The sequence below is a fragment of the Nuphar pumila genome, chromosome 7 (genome assembly GCF_984573655.1).
Source record: "Nuphar pumila chromosome 7, dmNupPumi1.hap1.1, whole genome shotgun sequence".
Lineage (NCBI taxonomy): Eukaryota > Viridiplantae > Streptophyta > Magnoliopsida > Nymphaeales > Nymphaeaceae > Nuphar > Nuphar pumila.
Window position 1 is genome coordinate 6,536,101 of NC_143255.1, and position 24,762 is coordinate 6,560,862.

Below are 24,762 nucleotides of genomic sequence, written 5' to 3' on the forward strand. Positions count from 1 at the left end.
GTTCGATGGCACATACATGGAAGAATGTGATGCAAATGATATACCAAGTAGAGGGGGCTCTAAATGAAGAAGAATAAGATGACGACGAAGACGAGGAGGAGGAAGAAGATGAGTATGAAAGTTGAACAAGTGATGAGGAATTATTCTCGAGCTAGTGAAATGCATCTTGTAATATATACATGTATTTAATCTGAATGATTAGATTGATTTGAATGTATTGAAATGTATTGTAATGATTTTAATATTTTGAAGGTATTGCAATGTTTTGAATGTATTGTAACTCTTCGATAGGTATAGAGTTATGAATAAAATGTATTGTAACATGTGCCTTATGCTCAGGCTGTTGGAAGCTTAATGTATGTTATGCTCTGTACAAGACCTGATATTAGTTTTGCAGTAGGTCTTGTTAGCAGATATCAAAGTAATCCTGGTTGGCCACACTGACAGGCTGTCAAAAGAATGTTTTGATATTTGAAAGGCTCAAAAGGATTACAGTTGAGTTTTCAATTTGACAAACTTGATTTGATCGGATACTCAGATGCTGACTTTACAGGATGCAAAGATGACAGTAAATCTACTTCTGGCTATATCTTCCTCTTTGGAGGAGGTGCAGTAGCCTGGTCGTGTAAAAAGCAAGGTTGTGTGGCTCTGCATACTCAGGAAGCTGAGTATATTGCCTGTAATGCAGCAACAACCTTTGCAGTATGGATTAAAAAGTTCATTTATAATTTTAAATTTGATCTTGAATTTGAACCTGTACATATTTTAGTGACAACCAGGCTGCTATTTCTTTGATGAAAAGTGAGGCAGATAGCTCTAAAAGCAAACATATAATGGTAAACTACCACTATATACATGATATGATTGAACAAAATGAGATAACCGTTGATTATCTACCATCATCAGACATGGTAGCAGATCCTCTTACGAAAGAGATCCCTGAGGATCTGTTCACAAAACATGTGGCACACATGAGATTAAGATACTTGTGATTACGAGGCAAATCCTTATGAAAAATCCGTAATCATTGCATGAAAAACCCACAATAGTGGAAGCAAGGCCGACAGATATATGGCAAAGTGGGAGATGTTGGGTCGAGTGGCCATTCCGCTCATCTCGGCATATTTACGAACATGAGCCCGTTCGTGGATATGCCTGGGCAATTATAAAAATAAAGTTTCAAATAAACCTTTTAATAAAACCATTTAAAATGCCCGTTCCAATAATCTCGCTGAACCTATCTGCATAGCTGAGCCCAAAAAAAAGAATCCGAGAGATGAAAAAATTTATAAATCATGCTCAGCACTTGATGTGCAAGACATATAGCACAAGCCAAAAGCCTCTCGAAGCAAACCTTACAAAAGGCTAAAACAACCGATCTTCTTCTTATCTCTCTTCTCATGTTTTCAAAGATCTCTGCTGAGTCCTTCTGTTGCTTCGCTCATCTGCTGCACACTCCGCCCATCAGTGTCTGCGTTGCTGCAGTGGGGGTTATGTGGAAATGCATTGAAAAATGGGGACCCTTTCCACGGTAAAAATGAAGCCCTTATGCATTGCCTCAATGAGGCTTGTTGACAGATGCATGTTTGACCTAAAAAAACAAGGTTTGAAATAAAGCAAGAGTAGAGGGCTCTATTTGTGAGGCGTACACTTTAGAAGAGATTTCAAATCTCTCATCTATGTACTTTGAAGCTCATATTCCAACACGCTACACATGCCCACCTCGTAATGATGGTGGAGAATAATTAACTGTAATTGACAAATTGTTTATATTTCAACCACTTAGGCATGCATTTGGCAGTTGTCGGTCAAGACTCTTGGAAGATCGAGAGCAAAACGCAACACAAATCTATTTCTTTTTTAATTGCTCAACAATCGATTCATACATCGAGTAAGTATACTTAGTATGTAACACTAAGTTCTATATGTACGTACATGGTTAGGTAAAATAAGTTTTTGTTAAGTGCAGACGATTTGATCTGGAGTTGCGAAGAAATTTTTCACATCTCACTGATGCAGAAGTACAGAAAAAATGTGAAAATAAGTTTGTGACATGGTTGAAAGAGTTGGTAAGGACGATTGTATACATTCTTTCCATGTAAACAACATTAATATACTTAACTGGTCGTGATCACAATTGTTGTTTATGCTTCTAGGTCTGTCATGGTGATGTTAAAGATCAACAAATATGTGATTTACAAAATGGTTCATCCAAAGTTGTGCAATGTTACAATGGGTACATCATAAATGATTATCAATTTCATACAAAAGACTATAGTGTCAACAAGTCATCGATGAATAGTAGTGTGTTCATCTAGGGTAGCAGCTATGGTGAAAATGAACATGACTACTACGATGTTATAGAAAAAATAATGAAGTTGACTTAGGCACAAATAATAGCTTAATTTTATTCAAATGTCATTGGTTTGATCCCACAACAATAAGAGTCGACAAAGCCTCATGCATTGTGGAGGTGAATCATAAATCAAGGTTTGGAATATATGAACCTTTCATATTAGCCTCGCAAGCTCAACAAGTTTACTATACTTTATATCCGACTACAAGGAAGTCAGATAGAAATGAATGGTGGGCAGTTTGTAAGGTGAAGTCTCAACTATACCCGAGTATGATCAATTACAGAAAGACAAGATTAACGAAGAGGGTGATTACTATCAATTAGATGAGATGTATGACTTCTCTTATGGTCACGATGTTGCACATCGTATGCATGTCATATCACCATTGTTCGATGGCACATACATGGAAGAATGTGATGCAAATGATATACCAAGTAGAGGGGGCTCTAAATGAAGAAGAATAAGATGACGACGAAGACGAGGAGGAGGAAGAAGATGAGTATGAAAGTTGAACAAGTGATGAAGAATTATTCTCGAGCTAGTGAAATGCATCTTGTAATATATACATGTATTTAATCTGAATGATTAGATTGATTTGAATGTATTGAAATGTATTGTAATGATTTTAATATTTTGAAGGTATTGCAATGTTTTGAATGTATTGTAACTCTTCGATAGGTATAGAGTTATGAATAAAATGTATTGTAACATGTGCCTTATGCTCAGGCTGTTGGAAGCTTAATGTATGTTATGCTCTGTACAAGACCTGATATTAGTTTTGCAGTAGGTCTTGTTAGCAGATATCAAAGTAATCCTGGTTGGCCACACTGACAGGCTGTCAAAAGAATGTTTTGATATTTGAAAGGCTCAAAAGGATTACAGTTGAGTTTTCAATTTGACAAACTTGATTTGATCGGATACTCAGATGATGACTTTACAGGATGCAAAGATGACAGTAAATCTACTTCTGGCTATATCTTCCTCTTTGGAGGAGGTGCAGTAGCCTGGTCGTGTAAAAAGCAAGGTTGTGTGGCTCTGCATACTCAGGAAGCTGAGTATATTGCCTGTAATGCAGCAACAACCTTTGCAGTATGGATTAAAAAGTTCATTTATAATTTTAAATTTGATCTTGAATTTGAACCTGTACATATTTTTGTGACAACCAGGCTGCTATTTCTTTGATGAAAAGTGAGGCAGATAGCTCTAAAAGCAAACATATAATGGTAAACTACCACTATATACATGATATGATTGAACAAAATGAGATAACCGTTGATTATCTACCATCATCAGACATGGTAGCAGATCCTCTTACGAAAGAGATCCCTGAGGATCTGTTCACAAAACATGTGGCACACATGAGATTAAGATACTTGTGATTACGAGGCAAATCCTTATGAAAAATCCGTAATCATTGCATGAAAAACCCACAATAGTGGAAGCAAGGCCGACAGATATATGGCAAAGTGGGAGATGTTGGGTCGAGTGGCCATTCCGCTCATCTCGGCATATTTACGAACATGAGCCCGTTCGTGGATATGCCTGGGCAATTATAAAAATAAAGTTTCAAATAAACCTTTTAATAAAACCATTTAAAATGCCCATTCCAATAATCTCGCTGAACCTATCTGCATAGCTGAGCCCAAAAAAAGGAATCCGAGAGATGAAAAAATTTATAAATCATGCTCAGCACTTGATGTGCAAGACATATAGCACAAGCCAAAAGCCTCTCGAAGCAAACCTTACAAAAGGCTAAAACAACCGATCTTCTTCTTATCTCTCTTCTCATGTTTTCAAAGATCTCTGCTGAGTCCTTCTGTTGCTTCGCTCATCTGCTGCACACTCCGCCCATCAGTGTCTGCGTTGCCGCAGTGGGGGTTATGTGGAAATGCATTGAAAAATGGGGACCCTTTCCACGGTAAAAATGAAGCCCTTATGCATTGCCTCAATGAGGCTTGTCAAAATGCATGGGTTTCCGTGGAAACCCACAGGTTTCTGCAGCATGCAAACGCCCCCTAAGTGAAATCGCTAGATAGTCAAGCACCATATGCAAGCACAAATATCGTGGAGATCTTAGCAAACCTAATGAAAATACATGATTTCATAAACTTTGTTTCTTTAGCTATTATAGCTGAAAGGACAAACAAAAGTAAAAGAAAATTGCTAACTTTGCAGTCCTGCCACTACCATACAACACACCATATACTACTACTAGTACTACTACTGCTACTACTTGGGAACATAATTTCTCAGTTCTTCAAATCATGCCAACCATTTAGTTCTTCCGATCGCGACGAAGTAATTCCCGGAACCAGTAAGCCGACATTTTCGGGTACCTCTTGAGGTTTGAATAATCCACATAGACAATGCCAAACCTTGCGGTGTAGCCCAGTCTCCATTCAAAATTGTCAAGCAGAGACCATGCGAAGTAGCCAACCACATTAGCTCCATTGTCAATTGCTTTCTTCAGCTCAGTAAGGTAGCTCCTGTAAAAATTTATTCTTGTGGTATCATGTAATCCAGCAGGGAGTGTAACATTCCCAGGGTCATCCATTCCTGCACAACAATTTATTCTTTAACCATGAACAAATCATAACAAAAAAGAAGAAAGAATAGATAACTATCAATTTGGTGGTACATGGTGGATCAACAGTGCATTAAATCTGATATCAACCACTTAGTACGAAAGACCGATGATGAAATATCTACATATGATACATCATATTCCTTGGTGCTAATAACATTTAACTAAAGTAATTGCTCACCATTTTCAGAAAGGATCATTGTTGGATTTCCATAGCGTTCTTTTATGTATGTAACAGCCTTGTTGACACCCCATGGTACAATGTACAGCCAGTATGAGTTTGCCTGCCATCAAGTATTGATCCAGTTATACATAGTTCATCTTTGAAAACTCGTATTGCTATCAACTGCTAATGTATGTTACAGAATTTATAACTTACCCTTGGCCCTATCGGCACCCCGTGACGAGCATCTACATGTAATTTCATCATGTCAATAATCATTAATACATGAAAATATTTACTGAAGGATATTTTGTAAAACAAACACTTACATGCGAATCCGTCATGCCAATCATTCTGATAACCCGTGACATTCTGGCTGTTAACATGCTGATCAAACATGTAGTAAGTTGTATACTGGTTAACACCAAGGAAATCAATGGACCCTTTCACCATCTTAACTTCCTCACTGCTGAACTTTGGCAGCCTATTTCCGACGATGTTTTGCATCGTCTTTGGATATTCACCGTATACAATGGGATGAAGAAACCTATGCAAGGATTAGAACCATCTGGTTAACCAATGACGTAATGAAAGTGTAAAATCACAAACTCCAGCCATAACTCTTTTGAGTTTCCACGCTTAATTTAGTAATGGTGCTCACCAACCAACATGAAAATCCCTTGCTCGTTGCGCTGCTAGCATGTCAGCCTTTGATCTTGTGAGAGGTTCATACCAAACAAAATCCAGAAGAATACCAATCCTGCCTTTCTGAGTTGGCTGGAAACACAATTATTCTACATTAGATTGAAGGTGCATAATAGACCATTTGCTTCACAATGTCTGTGCTTGAAAATATGCAAACCTGATATTTAGTCCGATATCTTTCGACTGCGGCAGCATGAGAGAGGATCAAATTATGAGCAGCAATGTAAGGCTCAGTTGCTGAGTTTCCAGCTGTGCAGTTCCCAAAAGGCTTGGAACACCTTCCTGGTGCAAAGAAGCCATTATCATAACCAAGAGCAGCCACAACCCTGGGCTCATTGAAAGTCATCCAATTCTTCACTCTGTCTCCAAATGTCTTAAAGCAAAAATCTGCATAATCTGCATAGTCCTTCCTGCAGTGAAGAATAAACCAGCAATGTGTAGGCACAACACACTCTCACAAACAATATAGGACCACTACAATACTCTTACATACATGATTTGCACAAAAAAAAGGGAGGGAAAAATAAGGGCTTAGCCTTCATCTAATATCAGAGTAGATGGACTGCATTTCATGTTGGCTGAATAACTGCCATCAATATCATTCCCATTGAGCCATCTTTATTCACAAGCACATGATACAAAACAAATGTGAAGCCCAGTTTACAGACTCTGGAAAACTTTGCATAAGCACAGCATATATATTATACAGCTGACTATACGTACTATCTAGTAAAAAACACTGTTTTTCACAGTTTTGGATTTTTTGTGGATCTGGGCCTGTACACATGGTCTAAATGGTTTGTTTAGTAGAAATTGGTTTTGGGTCACGAGATTGTGACATCTATGCAAAAATCAATGGCCCCCAATGTACCAAAGTTTAGCAATTTGAAATCATGTTTTTACATCAGAAAAATACATCCAAAGCAATGTCACGTGGATACGGCTGCAGATACAGTGATACGGCCATTTTCATAAAGCTTTTGATATGACTGGTATCTAAGGGAATACAATACAGGGCCAAAATGGAGTATCCATGTGACATAGATCCAAAGTGTGAGCATAGTGACAAAAGTTAAAAACGGCAAAATCTTGGCAGGCAAAAAACTCGGGAGATTTTGAAAATTTTCATAAATCTTGCATTTTTTTGCCAAAATCTTGTGAATAAAAAATAAATTAAGAAATATAAAAAAATTATTTTTATAAGAAAATATAAATAAAACACATTTAAAAAAAAATGTCAGGGGTTTTCACGATAAATATCTTTTAAAAATATAAATATCATGATATTTGTCACTGTTTGAAAATCTTGTGAGATTGCAGTTTTAAACTTTCAGGCAATTTCTCGCTATATATAGGTGAGATTTTTATAAATCTAGAGTGTGTGAGTACTAAAAGTAAGTGTAAGAATTAGGATGCCCCGGGTTCATATAAACCGGAATTGAATGTATTATTACGGTAAAAAACAGAGTTTATGAACAGAAACTTACACAACTCTGCTGCTTAACAATCCATTGTATTTTTCCTCGAGAGCCTGCGGAAGATCATAGTGGTAGAGATTTGCATATGGTGTAATACCTGAAAGCAATTGTTTCCATCATCACATGCCCAAGTAGTGATAGCATCAGAAGAAGGAGGCCCTTCACTTACCTTTTTCGAGCAAGTAATTGATCAACCTGTTATAGTAATCGACACCCTTTTGGTTCACTCTTCCAACTCCCTCTACATTATGAACAACAGTCACACACACATCAATTCAGTGTTGAATGGGCACAGGAGAAAGCACTAGAAAGAGTAGACAAGATGGTGAAAGAGGTCAAGTGTCATCTGATAAATGCCTGGAAAAATCCTCGACCAAGAAATAGAGAATCTGTAAGCGTCCATGTTCAGGTTAGCCATGATGTTCACATCCTCCTGTGTAAAAAAAAAATCATGGTCACCCAACTTGGTCATTTTTTTTTAATGACCAGGAACCCTTGCCTAAGTGAGGAAAAACCCTGAGTGAGCCCACTGATGGGTTGTAGAGCCTAATTCAGAGTTTTTGCCTTTGTAAGGGGTTCGGGGGGTCCCCCAATGCGGGTCCCTTGCCTTGTATAAATTCTTTCTTTTCTTTTTTTTCTTGTATTTGTCGAGAAAGAGAAGTAAAGTTTTTTTGTCTGGGCGGCCACGGTTTTTTACTTTCTCTCGAATTTGAAAGGAGGTTTTTTCACGTAAATCTGTGTTCTTTCCGTATTTTGCTTCTTTTGATTGTTTCTTGCTCGCAGTTTTCGTAACACCAACCACCACCCTGCCTTAGGCCGGGACCGCTCAAGAGAAGTTGAGGCTCTAGGCATATTTCATTGGAGGCCCATATTTCTCCACAAATTTTTTTTCATTGGACGCTCTCATGATGCACATGCAAGTGCCTCAGCATGTGAGATATAAGCATTTTATATATATATTCATTTGAGGCCCTAGGTGGCGGCCTCAAATATCAAAGAGGCCAGCCGGTCCTAGCCTTACGAGGCCCACCTCTGAAATCTATGGACTCACCTGTGTCCCAGCAAGGTTTGATCCGGTTTCTTCAACTCTGCATTCACAACGTTCAAAACCTATACACTCTCCCCTCTCATGCTCATGTGGGCAATGAGATTCGAGTCAAGCCTTGAACAGGGTCAACCGGGTGTAGAATCGACTCAAGTTTGACTTTACAAATACCCAGACTGTTCTATTTATTGAGGGGTTGCCAGATCGAATCTAGACTCAGCAGACGTATCTGGTCGAGGTCGAGTGTCCCAAGATTGACACGAATCAACAAAGCTATCTCGAACCTAGACACCATTCAAGTTTATTTACCAGTACTTTTTCTTTTTGTTTATGACACGAAGAAATCACTCTTGGGATGGAGGCCCAGTCGTGCTGGACTTAGCCTGCCGTAATTATGATGGCCGTCCTGGCAGCACAGACCTCCATGGTCACACCCCTTGGACCCAGGGTCGAGCCACCGACTGCCCGGGCCCAAAGAGGTAATTGGCAGGGGCAGACGAGGTGATCCAGTCGACTGAGACTTGACTAGGCCTAGCAACATCGCTGGGCTCATTCAAGGCGTAAGTCATGGTGTCCATCTGGATAAATAGAAAATCTGTAGCCAACAAAAATATGCAAAGAAAACTTTAGGACCGTACCTAAATTTTATGCTATAATAAGAAAACACATGCAAGTTTTCAATATTGTTCTAAAACATGTTGGTGGTTAATAAAAAAGAAAGAGAGTTATCATTAAACATGTGTTCTACGACCATTTATCAAAAGTTATGTTTTTAATTACTGCCAAAGCATTAATTTGTAATTTTGAATTTTTTAAAGAAGATTATTGTTTTGAGGGTAAATTAGTATTTTTCTCTTGTTAACTCAACTTGGGTTAATCATAATCCAAGCGAAATCAATGGAAGTGTGTCTTTTGATTAAGGGAACCTTAATTTAGGTGTGCATTTATCAATATAAAAACTTGGGATGCTTTTGGATATGGACAAAATTTTAGGTGAGATTTTGAATTTTTCCTTGACAAACCATAAGAAACTAAGGGTGCAAACGGGTTGGATTCAGTCCGGATCCTGTCAGATCCGAATCTGAAATGCAAAGGATAGATCTGGATCTGGATCCAGATTCAAAGAGGTTAGACTGAATCCGAATCTGAAATACATGTTATAATACCTGATCCAGAGAAAAATATAACAAAACAAGCTATTTACATGTAAAAAATGCACTTGGATTGGATTTTTATTCGGACAAACTCCAAATCCAACTTAAAATGATGATCCGAATTAAACACGAATCCAAAATTGATCCGATTGAACAGATCAGAACCTAATATGAATCCACATTGGGATTTTACTTAAAAGATCCATATCCAAAAGAATATGTCAAAATCGGATTGGATATCCGACCATATCCAATCTATTTGCAGCCGTATCAAAAACATTAAAAACTCAAATTAAAACCATAACAAAGTTCCGTGATCTTGCGTTAGATCTCAAGATATATTGTTTGTCTGTGTATGAGAGAGAGAGAGAGAGAGAGAGAGAGAGAGAGAGAGCTTTTAGCGGACAATCCCTATCACCATCCATGGTAACAAGGCATCTCCGCCGTCCATATTGTCATCTCCGCTCTGACAATTAACATCCCGGGGCACACTGTAAATGGGTGACGTCATCATCCCTGACCTATCGATTGGTAAGATGAGTGGTGACTGATCTTCAAGGAACACACACACACACACACACACATATATATATATATATATATATATATATATATATATATATATATATATATATATATATATATATATATATATATATATAATTTTTCAAAAATCTCCAAGATACGTGACACTCAACAGTCAATCTCAATGGAAAACTTCATGAACAGGAATCAGCAGTAAAATGATAAATAAAAATTAGAAAAAAAATGGGGGGAAAGAGAAAAGAAGAGGAAGGGGAGCTTACTTTGTACCGATGGTATTGGTCCACAGAGACTTCACCCGTGCCATTCATAGCAACGATCCCTAAGCACCAAGATTTACAACACAAAAAAAAAAATGCGTTATTAAATTATGACCATGTATTCCCACCAACCCAACCCCAAGCATATCGACCAACATCCAGTCACACAGACACGCAAACTTATCCCGGTGTCGTGTCCCCTTGTCGTTCAAACATAGCCCAAGAGTGTAATGTCCGATGTCTTTTTACTCGTATCCACGTGACATAGATTCGAGGTAAACCCTATCTACGACATCGGTACACACGGATCACAAGACAAAAACTGTGCCTAGCCATCTCTTGATTAGCCTTCAGGCTCACTATCAATAATGTGGGCCGGAGTTCATCTTCCTCTAAAGTAAACCAGACACCCTTGACCTTAGATGTGGGTAGTGAAAGAGATCAGATCAGGTGATCTGCCAAGAAAGTGATTCGGCATCCTCACCTTCTTCAGTATGCACAAACACCAGGAGGTTCCTGTGAAATGAATCAATGTAAGGTGAAGATGTCAAATCACTTCTTTAGATCACCTGATCTGCTTTCAATATAGGGCTTCCTGTATTATTACTATTATTTTATTATGCGAAAAAACCACACTCAGGATCAGAGACGTGGTCTTAGCCTGCGGTACCTAAGGTTGCTCCGGTGTTATAGAACTCAATGAGCTCCGTCGAGGGGTTGCTGCACTGTAGTTGCAAGAAAGAGTTTTTTTGTTTTTCTTTATTTACCTGGTTTTTTAACAAAGACGTCCCAGATGCTGGGTCCTCTACCGTCCTTGCTAGCCATACCCTCCACCTGATAAGCGGACGTGGCCGTCCCAAAGACGAAGCCCTTGGGGAAGCTGCCCCTCTTCAGACCACCCGTATCGAACCTTGCTGAATCCTCCACCCATGATATTTCCTCATCACCATCACCCAAACATTGCAAGAAGAGGAGGAAGAAAAAGAAGAGGAGGAAGGGGAAGGACTTCATCTTTTTACCAAGGGAAGAGGAAGGCACCAACGGACTGAGGGATGGAGAGTGGGGATTTAAAGCTGTGGGGCGGATAGGTAGAGTTGGAGATTGTCGTCGTCGTCTCCTGGTGGGCCAGCCCCTTCAGCTACAATAAAGAAATACAAATCTGATTGGATTTTTACTTTTCGATAAGGGAAAGTTAATAATAAAAAGATAAAAACACTACTCCAGTAAATAAGCTTAACGTCCTCTACGTTACGTTAAGGGGGCGTTTGCATGCCACACAACCCCCATTCCGTGGAAAAGTTTGCCGCTGAAATGGAATCGGATCCATTGACGGCAACCGTTTTCACAGAAAATCCACGTCCAACGTGTATTTTGGCACGCCCATCGAGGGTTTTCCCTGTTTACGGTGGATTCCGTTGTTTATGTTGTCACTGTGGGCCCAGCAAAAATGCATGTCAGTCGATGCGTTTCCTCGAAAAACAACCCACTTTCCGTGACACACAAACGCACCTAAGATAAAATTAAAAATTGAAGTCATGCAATTTCTCCAAAACATGCCCAGTCAATGATGCTCACGTGGAATAGAAGCGTCATAATTTAACAAAAAACAATTTAATGAGATTTGTCAGGATAAAGAATCAAAGATAATTCTACCGTTTTGTAATTAGGGAGATATTTCCTTTGGAGCTCATCCGAAAAAGATAATTCCTTTGGACAATCTCTCTCTCTCTCTGTCATTATCAGACTCGGCAATAGTAACAAAATATTGCCGCTATTTTGAAAATATCTGACAGAACGCGACATTTTTGGTCAATATATATCTTCAACGCTCAAAATATTGTAATATTTTTGAAAGATCAAGAATTGGACGCGGTATTTATGTTTTTAACGGCTATTTCACAGGAAAAGAGGGCTGTTTTATTTTATGTACCATTTATTCTTTGTTGGTTTTTGGGCATGCTTTTATATTTTTTTTATGATATTTTGCTGACAAATACATGATTAAATAAGCAATAACTAAAATAAAGAAATGCAATTTGAATTGGAAAGTTATTTGTGAAAAGATAATTTTTTTTTTGTGAAATTGGACGTGAGACATATCACAATCAATTTGCCCATGTGAAATAGAATTGTCCTAATTTAGCAAAACAATTAAAGACAGGCAATTTAAGGAGATATACTAAGATAAAAACAATTCTATCATTTTGAAATTAAGGAGATTTATTAAGATATAGATGTTCCTAAAAAGATAATTTCGTTTGCTCTCTCTCTCTCTCTCTTGGTCGAATCCAGATCAAGTCAGATTTTCTGGACCAGCTGATGTCCACGTGGGTCCCGCATCTGACGACCTGGTGTGGATTGGGCAAACAGACGGATCTCCCTCCAAGATATTGTTTTTTATTTTGATAACTTGGAATTAAGCGGATAAATGAGACAAGTATTTACGTTTTGTCCGGTCAATACTTTATACAATATGACAAATATCATTGTTATTTTAAAATGATAAAACGCAATATTTTTATATTTTAAACATTTAATATATCATGATACATTATGCTCCAAAATTAATATATCTTTGATTTTATCACAGTATTCATTAGGAAAATTTCATAAAAATGTATATTCTATGTTTACACATTCTTAAATTTTAATTTTTATACTTTTAAATGTGGATATATTTATTTTTCCTAAAATTTTATATATGCATTCTCAAAAGAATTGAAAATTGAAGTTTGTTAGGATGAAAATTTGCAACTGAATAATTGTCAATTTAAAAATTTGTCACTATGGTCAGTGCCCATACGATCTCTTCTTTTTTATAACCAAGTATCCTGCAAAAGAGAGTAATCTCCGGGTGGGGTTATTGTACCAATTTAAGCAAAATCAAGAAAAGCCCCCTCTTGAGTTATCCTCCAACAAGTTCCCCTAAATAGAGCTTGACAAGAAAGATTGTTCCATAAACAAACAACAACAATACGCCTTCATCCCAAAACAATTGGGGTCGGCGATATGAACCAACAAAGAAAATCATTCTGGGTCTTCCACATGAATCCTTCTCCTCCATTCATTTCTATCTAATGCCATGTCCTCAGTGAGGTTCAAAGCATTCATATCCTTTCCTATCACCTCCATCCATGTCTTCCTAGGCCTACCCCGACCTCTTTTAACTAATATATTTTCCCATTTCTCCATCCTTCTAACTGATACCCAAAATTAATAGGGGTTGATTTGTGCTTAGGACTGGTAAATGAACCGAGCCATAAGCAGCTCCAACAGCCCGTGGCTCGTCTCGGTAACTCGTCACGAACTTGTTTGTTATCGGTTCGTATAGCTGGTGGGCCAAGCCATAAGCAGCTCGTTTAGCTTAAGTGAGTTGAGCCCAAACACTCACTTATATATATATATATATATATATATATATATATATATATATATATATATATATATATATATATATATATATATATATATATATATTAAGTGCAATATATAAGAGCACTTCTATGGTGGTATTGTACCACTTATTGTGGCACACACCTTATTTACATAGATCTAAAACCTAAAAGCAAAATCTAACTGTTAGATCATATTCAGCTGTTCAGCATGTTTTATTTGTTATTTTCGTGTGTTAAAGTTGACACCAATATAATATTTTGTCATTTTTTTAACCATTCTTATTTTCATGAACATTGAGCCGTTGATTTTTACCATCTTAAACATAGAAGCTCATGGTGCATTAGACATTCTAAAACATTATATTATAGTAAATAGTCCATAATATACACATGTAAGGTTAGATTTACCATTTGGTGGTCAGATCTGTACAAACAAGACTGTGTATCATCATTTAATACCATTGTACAGAACTACAAAAAATTAGAGAAGAATGCATAAAATATACGTACAAGGAAAATGTATGCATAAAATATAGACTATATATATATAACATGAAATATTTTTATACAAGCAAGCTCGTGTTCAGATCGACTCGTTCAAAGATGAGCCAAGCTCGAGCTTAACTCGGCTAAACACAAGCACGATCTGAGTCACGGGCACAATCTACTGGTAAATAAGCCGAGACCGAACATGCCCTGTTTAGTTGGTTTGACTCGTTTACCAGCTCTAGTTGCATTGGCGATGAGCTGAGCCTAAGCCTGGGCTGTTCAAGCTTAGCAGCTCTAGTTATTTTGTTTAATTTATTATAAACAATTCATTTTTTTTATTTGTATGATAAGAAGAACGTTGTGTAATTTCACCAGCCCCCACTTTCCATATGACCTAGCTAGTGTTCACTAAAGGGTTACCTTTTTTATCTCTTAACAAGTTGACTTCTCGATAGGGATGGCGCAGTGGACCGGGCTAGGGGGCTGGGGACAATGTCTCCACCCCCACCTCATCTCAAAATCCTACCCTAAATTCCCGCCTTCACTCCCTCACTAGTTTTGGTTTTAACTTTCATCCTCGCCTCGATCCTCATTTTATGTCCTCAATCTCCGGTCCAAACGGGGTGAGGTGGGCCGGGGCCCAGTTTTCCCTTGGTCCACTGCCATCTCTAAAAAAGGATGGGAGACAGGGCAGGGTGGGGGCAAGGCACGGTAAAACATAAGTCCATCTCCGCCTTCATTCCCTCATGGGTTTTGATTTTAACCTCCATTCCTGTTTCATGTCCTCCATCCCTGGTCCAAACTGGACCAGGCAGGGCCGGGCCCATTTTCGCCATCCCTACTTCTCTATGTCCAAAAACACCTTCAAAAGAAATAACATTTTTTCAAAATACACATATCTTTTGAGATAAAAATAGTATTTTGTTTTAGTGGTAATGGTAAGGCATACTTTAATCATTTAAATTTAAAACATGAAAGTAATTTGTTGTCCCCAAAAAGTAACAATGTATTCTAAAATGCTATTGGTTTTACGGGGTCTTTGATCAATTTACAAAGTTTGTTGCTACCATTAATATAAAAGATCTAGCTTAACTGGTGTGAACAGGCTAGTAAGTATTTGATTATGAAGACCTAACCATCCAACCTAACTAGAAACCATAGGTGCGAGCCATATGATCCCAGTCTGACCTCACAAGTGCCTTCCACATGGTCTGCTTGTTAGGGATTGTACTTTCTAATGTAAAAACAGTTTTACTGAACCATGAACAATTTGAACATTGTGTGAGTTTGATTTTCTCAGCCTTTAAGAAATTTATTTATTTTTATATTTACATGGAGAAACTGTCCTCAGGATCAGAGACCTGGAGGCCTACAATAAACAAAGAGAAGTAAGATCATTTTATACCTCTAAACGTGGGTCACTAAAATGAAAAGAAAGTAGACTTATTTCAAGGGAATAGAACCTTGAAAAAGTATTCCTTCAAACAAAAAAAAAAAAAACCTTGAAAAAGTAGAACTTATTCATGCTATTATTTTTTTTACAGAAGATTCTAGTAAATAACCTAATCATACTTTTACTTTTTGTACATAGGATTCTAATAAAGAAAGCTGTAACTAGTCAGTTCAGGAATCTCTAGTCCATGAAAAAGAAGCCATGAAGTAAAAAATTAAGAACTCCCAAGTTAGTCAAGTGGGTGCCTCCTCAACTGTGGCACTTTAGTTCTTGGTACTTTTGTAATGACAAGGGCGACTTAACTAAAGACAGTATAGCTTCCAAAAGGCATAAATGTTGCATTACTTTTGCTATATTTTTGTTTTAAAGGAACATTACTTTTCCTATATTAATTGTTTTACAATGCTATGAATTGCCCAATAAACATAGTGTAGCTATCATTTTTTAACTAGTACGTAAGGGTTAGGACCTTGGCTGATAGTCAGGTGGTCTAGGTTCAAATCTCATGGATGTCACTTCTCTCACAAGCCTAAACGTGATTATTTTTTTAGGGCAAGAAGTACCACAGAGTTTTTAGCTGTTAGGACAGCCATCACATGTATGGCAGGCAGAGCCAGCACGGCTAGGTCTCTGATAGGTGGTTTTTTCCTGTAACTATACAAAAAAAAGTACAATATAATATTTAACCTTCTTGTTTTATTATAGGAAAACTTTTACATTGAGACTCAGTCTTTGCTTGGTATTTCAAAAAGTGTGATCCACGTTTTATGAAAAAGCATATTACGTCTCGACATTTTACTGACACTGTCAAATAAAGACGTCGAGTAATTTGGTAGTCAAGATACATATATACAAAATATCATTTCTAAGCTTTACTCTTAAATGGGGTGTTTGCAATATTTTATTAATGCAATCTAAGCAGTTTACTACCTTCAGATCGGGTGCAATATGATTCTACAAAAATGTATGCATTAAGCACCCGATCGCCCTCAGGTCTTGGGCCCCCACACCTGACAGGCCCTTGAGGGTGATCTGAGGCTTAATGCACAAATATTTGTGCCATCATATGGCACCTGATCTTGTCACCTTTCAAAACTCACGGTCTTGAAATGGCTTGTCAGAAATCATGAGGATTTTTAAGAATATGGGACAAAAGAAGGGGCTTTAGAAGAACATGTTCCTTTAATATATGTACTGCATGTACAGAAATCACGTGGGCATGCATGCGTCGTATGCGCTCATCAGCCTTGAAACGACGACTGCTTGATGCAAACGAAACTGCACCTGCGTCATGGATTCCCTATCTCTGTCACAAAGACACGGACACGCACGCAGACCCGATATTGGTACTGGACATGAACATGCAATGTTTTTGTTTTTTAAATAAAAAAAAAACATTCAGATATTTTTCATTCCCACTGATAAAAAACCTTTTTCTCTACTTGTACAGTTATACTATTATAAAATATAATTGTCGCTCAAAATATTATTGAAAAGATGTACAGTTATGTCAAAGATGGTACAAAAATATGCCATGCCCTTCTCTTTTTTTTCGCAACGAATACCGTGTCGCGTCGTGTCATCCAAACATAGTCTACTGTTGAAAGTTGGTGTGGTCCGGGGGAATGATGCTCTCGGTAATGATTTAGATGCGCTCTTTGGTGTCTTGTGCGAATTAAAAAAAAGGGAGGAGGGGAAGGAAACCAATGACGACTCGGCTTGTGTGGCAGGAGCAGTTAGTGCACATAACCTTGTGTTGAGATATTGCAAGTTCGAATTCTTATAATATAGTTGTATAATTGATAGGGGTAAGGATGCACACGAACCAAGTTTGAGCTGAGCTTGGGCTGTTCGAACTCCGCTTGGTTCAAAATGGCTTTGTTCAGGCTCGGAGCCAAGCTTGTGTGGCCTTGCTCAGACTCGGCTCGGTTTCGAGCTTGAGCTGAGCCGATCTTCAATGGTACTTCCAAAAGTGCTTTAAAAAAAAAATGTAAATGTGGAATTTGATACACATCTTTTTCAAGGATAACCAAATTAATGACCTATCACTGAGTCAAAGCATATCTGATTAAAAATAATATAAAAATAGTAAAAGTTCTCTAAATAAATTTAAAGTAAAAACCGGCAAAAGAGGGAATTCAAACTCAACACCTTACGATGAAAAGACTAAGGCCCTGATTAACAATCACCTTTTGAAATGATTTACAAACATATTATGTATATAAGTATATTCGAGCCCAATCAAGCTCGGCTCATTTGCTCACCCAGACCAGGTCTGAACAATGTACAAGCTCGGCTCATTTAAAGTACGAACGAGCCTAACCGAGCTGACCTCGGTTCGTTGTGCATCCTTAGGTAGGTTCTACCTATTCTTTAGGTAGGGTCTGCCTAACCCCAGAGAATAAAAAAACAAAAAAAAAAAAAACAGAAAAGACGACGAGGGAGAAAGGTAGCGGGAAATGCGCGCAAAGAGTGTATGTTGGGGGTCTCCCGAGGCGGAATTATTGGTGGGCCCCACGTTATTGATGTTGGTAAAGTGTCTGGCTCTGATTAAAGTGGGTCCGACTTGGCGTGCATCGGTACAGGCACCCAATGTCCTTTTGGCTTCAGTACCAACTGCACCGGATCAAGACCCATCGCTAGCCTATTAACAGATATCGGCGATATATTGAAAGCATCTTCAGTTTATTTCGCGATATATTCAGGAAAAGATATTTTCTGAAAAATGTCGCCGACCATGAACATTAGGGGTATCAACAGGTCGGGTCGGGTCTGATCTCGACTCATACTAAATCTATTAGGGTCACAGTTTGATAACAAAAGAAGTATGATTAACTATTTTTGGGTTGACCACCGTGGGGTTGCCCATGGCTAGCGGGGTACTTGTAAAGGTGCGGAGATCAAAGCACAAGATCAAACCCCACCGACACACACGGGTGTATCAATAGCTTTTAGAGGTGGGCGAAGTAAGGCAGAGTGGTTGTGGGTCCCATTCAAGGTTTTTGAGGCTTTGGTGAGGGTTCCTCTTCATTAAAAAAACTAATTTTTTGGTTGGATTGTTATGTGGGCCAGGTATGTTTCATTAAATTTTATACCAAACCTAGGTCTATCCTGAGTTTTGATTAAGATTCATAATTTTTTAATATAAAAAACTTTAAAAATATTATTTTAGTGAGTATGAACCAATTTTGGTCTCATCATACCTGGATTTGGACCTGATACCAACACCACTTAGTCAGATCCAAGTCCAGGTTCACCCATTTTGACTAGGGCATACCTGTTTATCATTGCTTATTTATCATTGTTTATTTACTAAAAATCATGTTATAGATTTGGGTTTTTTTGTTTTAATTTTAAATTCTGTCCATACAAATGTGATCTACATACTTAATTTTATAGAGATCAACTATTGGAGTGTTTGAGTCCAACTTATAGATGAGTTTTTATAATATTTGAAAATTTTAGACTAAAATCTTCGTATTTTCGAGGCTCCAAATATCATTTTTTTTTCATGGAAAACACATGGTTCAGGTGTTGAATCCCCTATAAAATTCATCGTGCCGAATGCATCTATGGAGTTAGAATTGCAAAAAAAAAACATAAAAAACCTAAAAAACACTCATTTAACATGCTTTTATCCCTCTAAAAAATAGAAAAAAAAGGAAAATGGCCATCCTTAAAAATAAAAAGCACTTAGTTTGTAACCATTTAGGAGCTCGATGAAGAGGGGGTTGATGGGGAAGCAGATCAGGTCATGCTGAACATGAGCGTTTTTGTTCATGCCGACATCATGGCCATCCGATTTGCATTTTAAAACGCTCAAAAGTCAACAAAACCACGTGTCATTCATCCAAAATGCAAACAGACGGCCACGATGTCGTTATGAGCAAAAATGCTCATGTTCAGCATAACCTGATCTGCTTCCTGTTGATGGAGGATTGGAGAATCCTCATCCTTGATAAACCAAGTTAAAAAACTTGGGGGGTAAGGGATTTTCACAAACCAAGTTTTTGTGAAAAAACTAGGGCCCATTTGGATTACATGATAAATTAAGTTATAAACCTGGTTTACCCCCTAAAACATGGTCATTCACCATAACTGCGTTTGGTGATCCATTTGGATGACTCCAAAGCTAGTACGGTGGAAACCTAACCTGGTTGCAAAACAGGTTTTAAAAAAACCAAGAACCCTCATTTTTTTTCACTTGGTAACCAAGTCTCTCAGGGGGTCTCTCCTCAACACACAAACCACCACTCCACCCCCACTCTCTCGATCCCTGCTTCCTTTCCATCACCACCATATTCCTCTTAACTCCAACCATTTTCTGGCTAGTGTCCACCCGGAAAGTGCCCGGTTTGGTACCATTCGGCAAAGGCAGCACCAGGCCACCAGCCCTGACCATTTTCCAGCTAGTGTCAGGCTGGAAAATGGCTGGACCTTTTTCATATTGTTTGTATTAATTTTTTTTTCATTTTCGACTTTTCTGACCAGTTTCCAACCTGCCACCAGCCAGGAACTAGCAGGGGTGGTGCTACCCTTGTCAGGCAGCTAGCTTGGCTATTTTCTGATTGGTGGTTGGTTGAAAATTGGAAGGGCTCTTTTCATATTATTTTTCTTTTTTTTTTTCCCTCATTTTAGGCTTTTCCAGCTAATTTCTGGCCTTGCTAGGAAGCATTAGCCCAACCATTTTCTGGCTAGGGTCTGACCCAAAAATGGCAAGCCTTTTTTCTTTTTATTTATTGGTTTTATTTATCCACAAGCTGGAGAATGGTTAGGTCAATATCATTTGGCATGAGCACTACTGGCCCCGCCATTTTCTGACATGTGACTAATCAGATTTTTTTTTTTCTTTTTTGAGTTTCTTTTCATTTTGAAAACACAAAACTTAGTTTTGAGTCATCCAAACATCGACAAAACCTATGTTTTGGCAAAGAATATTTGCCAAAAACCAGGTTTTGACGCAAAAATAGCCTAGTTTTTATCCCAAAATCAAAATCCAGTTTGGACCCAAAACCCAATGTCATCCAAATGGGGCATTAAAAAAAACTAATGGGCCACTGTTCAGGATATCACAAATCAGAATGTCCCTTAAGAAAAGCTGATCTACGCACTCTTTTGATTTCAGATATTTGATACAATGAAATGGATTTCCATTAGATACTAGAGCCATATCAAGGAACCACCTTCAAGAATTTTTTTCAAGGTTTAGTGCAAACTACTAGAGGCATATATTTGTGACCTAATTGTAAAAACAATTTACAAATCCAACCATAACCAAAACTTGAGAAAGAATCCCACAAGAATTTAACAAGGCAACCTAAGCATCAACTCCCAAAGGTACCGTTTGAACGATAGGGACAAAAACTGGGTTTTGATAAACCCAAGTTTTGCCTCAAAACCTGGTTTGCAAAAAGCTGGGTTGTTAACCTGGTTTTTGGTCATTAATACCTTAAGATAAAAATGGCTGGCCATTTAAAAGTTCCCGGCCACCCACCGGCCGAGAAATTCGGGCTTCAACCTAGTTTTGTGGCATCCAAATATGTCCAAAACTGGTTTTTAGTGGCAAAACTCAAATTACGCCCAAAACCTAGTTTTGGTTTTGAGCCAGGTTTTGGGCGTCATCCAAACAGGTCCAAAAAGAAAAGTGCATTTAGGGATTTAGTTGGGAAATTACTTGAACTCATTATACAGAAGCATAGAATTGAAATATGACTAAAGAAACTTCTAACAGTCATTGAAATGCTTTGGCTTACAAGATTAAAGATGGATATCATGACTTACAGCTTGCATCTGCACAAAGCCTTTTCAACAACAATAAGAAAAGGAAACTCCATAGTGGTGGTGGTCAGCCACTTCATGGTTGCAGCATTAGTGCAAGTTGGAAGTGGTGCTTGATTATTACATAGACTGGTAGGATGTTGAAACCCAGAGAGTTGTGGGTTCTCTTATCAATCTGGGCCCTCCCATTACCACTTTTATCAGCATGGTTTATATGGTTCATCCAAACAGATCTGGCTCTACTTGACTGTTTTTGGTTCACCTCAACATTACCTGTGACCCTGTGCTACTCTTGCAGAGCAGTTTTTGGATTTCATACAAATTAACCTCTCCAATGATAATCTTAATATGACCAACTTACCATCTTTCGCCATTACTCCCCAGTAGCTACATCACAGGAACACACCATTAATTCTGGTCGGGTGTCTTATGACATGATTGAACATGCTATGAAAAGTAGATTGATTCGTGCACTGACATGTACACATATTACTTTAATATTTTTAAATAGATTTTTAATGTTTTAGATAAAATGTCAATTATAAATGCATTTATATATTATTGAAAAAATTTTATTGATTAAAATTTTTTAAATTCATATATTCTTGTGTCCAATTTTTCAAAAAAAAAAACAAACAAACAATTGTGTGTGGGCCGTACCTATATCTTTAGAGAAAATGTTCATATCTTCAAGCATTATTTTTGTAATAACCGCGATTTTTCACTACATTATTCAATAAAATAAATATGATTTTTTGGTACATTTATCTGGTGTATTTAGACTGGGATTAATCTAGATTTACTATACAAAATCTAATGACCCGGTTTAATTCAAAATCCGAGTTAAAATTGTAAGTGAAAGCGATGATCAATTTAAATACACACGGGTAAAACTATTTTGAGGTTAATTTTGGTTTAAAATAAATATAAATTCAATTGAATACCCAATGTGTATTGAGTATCCATTTGGGGCAAATTAGACCCAATGAGTGGGGCACCCCTACGTGGGCCCCACTATGACAACTGGATTCCCATGTGAATTTGGACCCACTTTCAAACAAAAAAGGATCCAAGTAGGGTGGGGCGTCCCAATCAACTTGCCTTATCCTTTGCAACAAAATAATAAGAAAATAAGTAATAATAAAATAAAAGAAGATAATCATTAACAAAAGGAAATCCTAGAATTATTCACGACTTTAGGAAGGAGCTTTAAGGAGGGGTTTTCAAATCAAGGGATATGAGAGGACAACCACACGTTTTTGGGAGAGGTAATGTATTAGAAAGGATTCTACCTAAATGAGAGGGGATTATATAAAGAAAAAAAAATGATAAAATAATGCAAGTTGGATTGTTTACCCTCCTGCACGATTCTAGTAAAATCCCCATTAGGGAACTTACCTAATCTTTTTGATGTGGGGGTGGGGCTTTATAAAAAAGAAAGAAAAAAACTCCCCCACACGACTCAAGCTCTCTCTCTCCTTTCTATTCTTCTTTCTTTATGGTTCTCTCTCTTCCTCACTTCTCCCCCCCTCACGTTGGAGAGGCCCCCATTGACAGTAGTACAATTGATCGAGGAAGTTATTGAATCACTTTGGATCAGCAACCAGATCTGAAGTAGGCAGCGAGCAGGGCGACAACTAGAAACCAGCCTTACTTGGTCTTGTTCGGAGATTCGGTTAGGTACACACAAATTTTATGTATATGAATCGTGCAAGCATACTGTACAAGGATTGGATATATGTATTAGAATACACATATTTCTGTCATGAATATAAATCACGGTTGGTATGAGACACGAATGGATGATGTTCACATTGATGTGGAGCACGATTTAAAAAATAATAATAATAATAATATAGTATACATGGACCCTTGATGTTCGCTGAAAAACATGTTCATGAGTGGATAAAGGGTTCAATGTCTGAACTGTATTTTTATCTTTTTTGTGCGTGTGTTAACATGGCATGAAAACCAAATCTGTAGTTTAGAATGCAGCAAATCTAAAACTGTATTTGATCTGAGTCTGGCAGTCGTGGCCAAGCATGAAGTGTCTGTGGAACTGGTGCTAACTTGGGTTGTCTTCACATTGGCATTTATGCTTGGACGTGGTCTATTATTTATCGGAATTGGTGCTGACTAGGGCTGGCTTCACATTGGCATTTATGCTTGGACGTGGTCTGCTATTTATCGTAACTGGTCTGTGACATGCACTCACTTGAAGCATATTTGTTGGGTCCCTCTATACCCGCATATATGAAGAGAAGAGGACTTAGCCATAACCAGCAGATACTGTGCAAAAATGTAAGGCCAAACCTGGAGTGCACGATTTCTATGACTCTTAAAAGTTTAAACATATTTTTTTGTAGCCGTATGTTCTAAGACAGGTACCCGAAAGCCAACTATGAAGGGTGCTTTTAAGGTCTTATAGATTCATAGGGAAACCATCTTAGATGTTTGTATTCAGCAATTAGTATACTCTAGCAAAATTGCAAATTAGTTGATGAATTTTAATAGGTTGAATGTTATGCCATTCATAAATGTTGCTAGACCTCAAAATCTTGGATAGAGTATGAATAGTATACATAAACTTTGCCAATGAGTGGGGCATACATGTTCACTAAAAAAAAAAGATCACAGTTATTCTACTGGTTCAGTGTTACATACTAGAGTCTGTTGGATTGTAATCAAATTTCGATGGTGGTATATGCATGTTTTAAAGAGTTAAAGTTTAATATAAAAAGATGTTCTTTTTTTTTAATTAAAAATATTATATGTTTCAAGGCTAGCATCTACCTTGATTATTATTTTTTGTTGTTATGAAAGCCTAGTGTCGTCAATCCTATAGTTGAATCCTCGAACTCTAATGTAGGTGGAGCTGTGGACGTGGTCATGAAATCCCTGCTGAATTATATTAAGTGCAAATAACAAACATATATAGAAGGATGATAAAAAAAAAGATATTCTAAGATACTGTACTATGTCACTTAGTTTGGTTGATATTATGCAAAGATCCTTGCATTGTGGTTTGTGATCAGGAGTGTTTTTTTTTTTGTATTGTTATCAGAATAGGAATCAAGATTTTGGCATTTATAATGGCCCATTTTTCCTAAGTTCATGTTGATGCAAAATGCAGCAGTTTGGGTTTAGCCGGCCCAGCCTGCTGGCTTTCGTGTAGGGGCTGCTACACTCCAGCTTGATAGGCATGTCTGTCTGGGGTCTGTCCTTTTTCTTTCTGGTGTACCACCCTGCTGGTATGCTGCAGCTCCAGACCCAGTGATGTTGCAAATATATACATATATATATACAGAATTGTATACATATAGAGCATAAGTCTCGGTTTGTTGGGCCTTGGAAATTA

General features: G+C 37.7%; 1 protein-coding gene across 1 annotated transcript; it reads right to left on the reverse strand.

Moving 5' to 3' along the window:
• Positions 1-4,443: 4,443 nt before the first annotated feature.
• On the reverse strand, positions 4,444-11,328 carry LOC149831004 (beta-glucosidase 44-like). The gene is made up of 11 exons (XM_090013605.1): positions 11,057-11,328; positions 10,293-10,351; positions 7,645-7,720; positions 7,457-7,528; positions 7,297-7,384; positions 5,967-6,219; positions 5,766-5,881; positions 5,434-5,651; positions 5,321-5,352; positions 5,123-5,225; positions 4,444-4,913 (listed from the first exon to the last, which is right to left on the reverse strand). The coding sequence occupies exons 1-11, from the start codon at positions 11,298-11,300 to the stop codon at positions 4,633-4,635; spliced, it is 1,542 nt and encodes a 513-aa protein (XP_089869731.1). The 5' UTR covers positions 11,301-11,328; the 3' UTR covers positions 4,444-4,632.
• Positions 11,329-24,762: the final 13,434 nt, after the last annotated feature.

Coding starts and splice junctions, on each gene's coding strand:
- LOC149831004 (XM_090013605.1), bottom strand. CDS start 11,300: ATGAAGTCCTTCCCCTTCCTCCTCTTCTTTTTCTTCCTCCTCTTCTTG. Junction 7,529..7,644: donor TTGGTCGAGGATTTTTCCAG/GCATTTATCAGA, acceptor TTCATAATGTAG/AGGGAGTTGGAAGAGTGAAC. Junction 5,652..5,765: donor AGGGATTTTCATGTTGGTTG/GTGAGCACCATT, acceptor ATCCTTGCATAG/GTTTCTTCATCCCATTGTAT.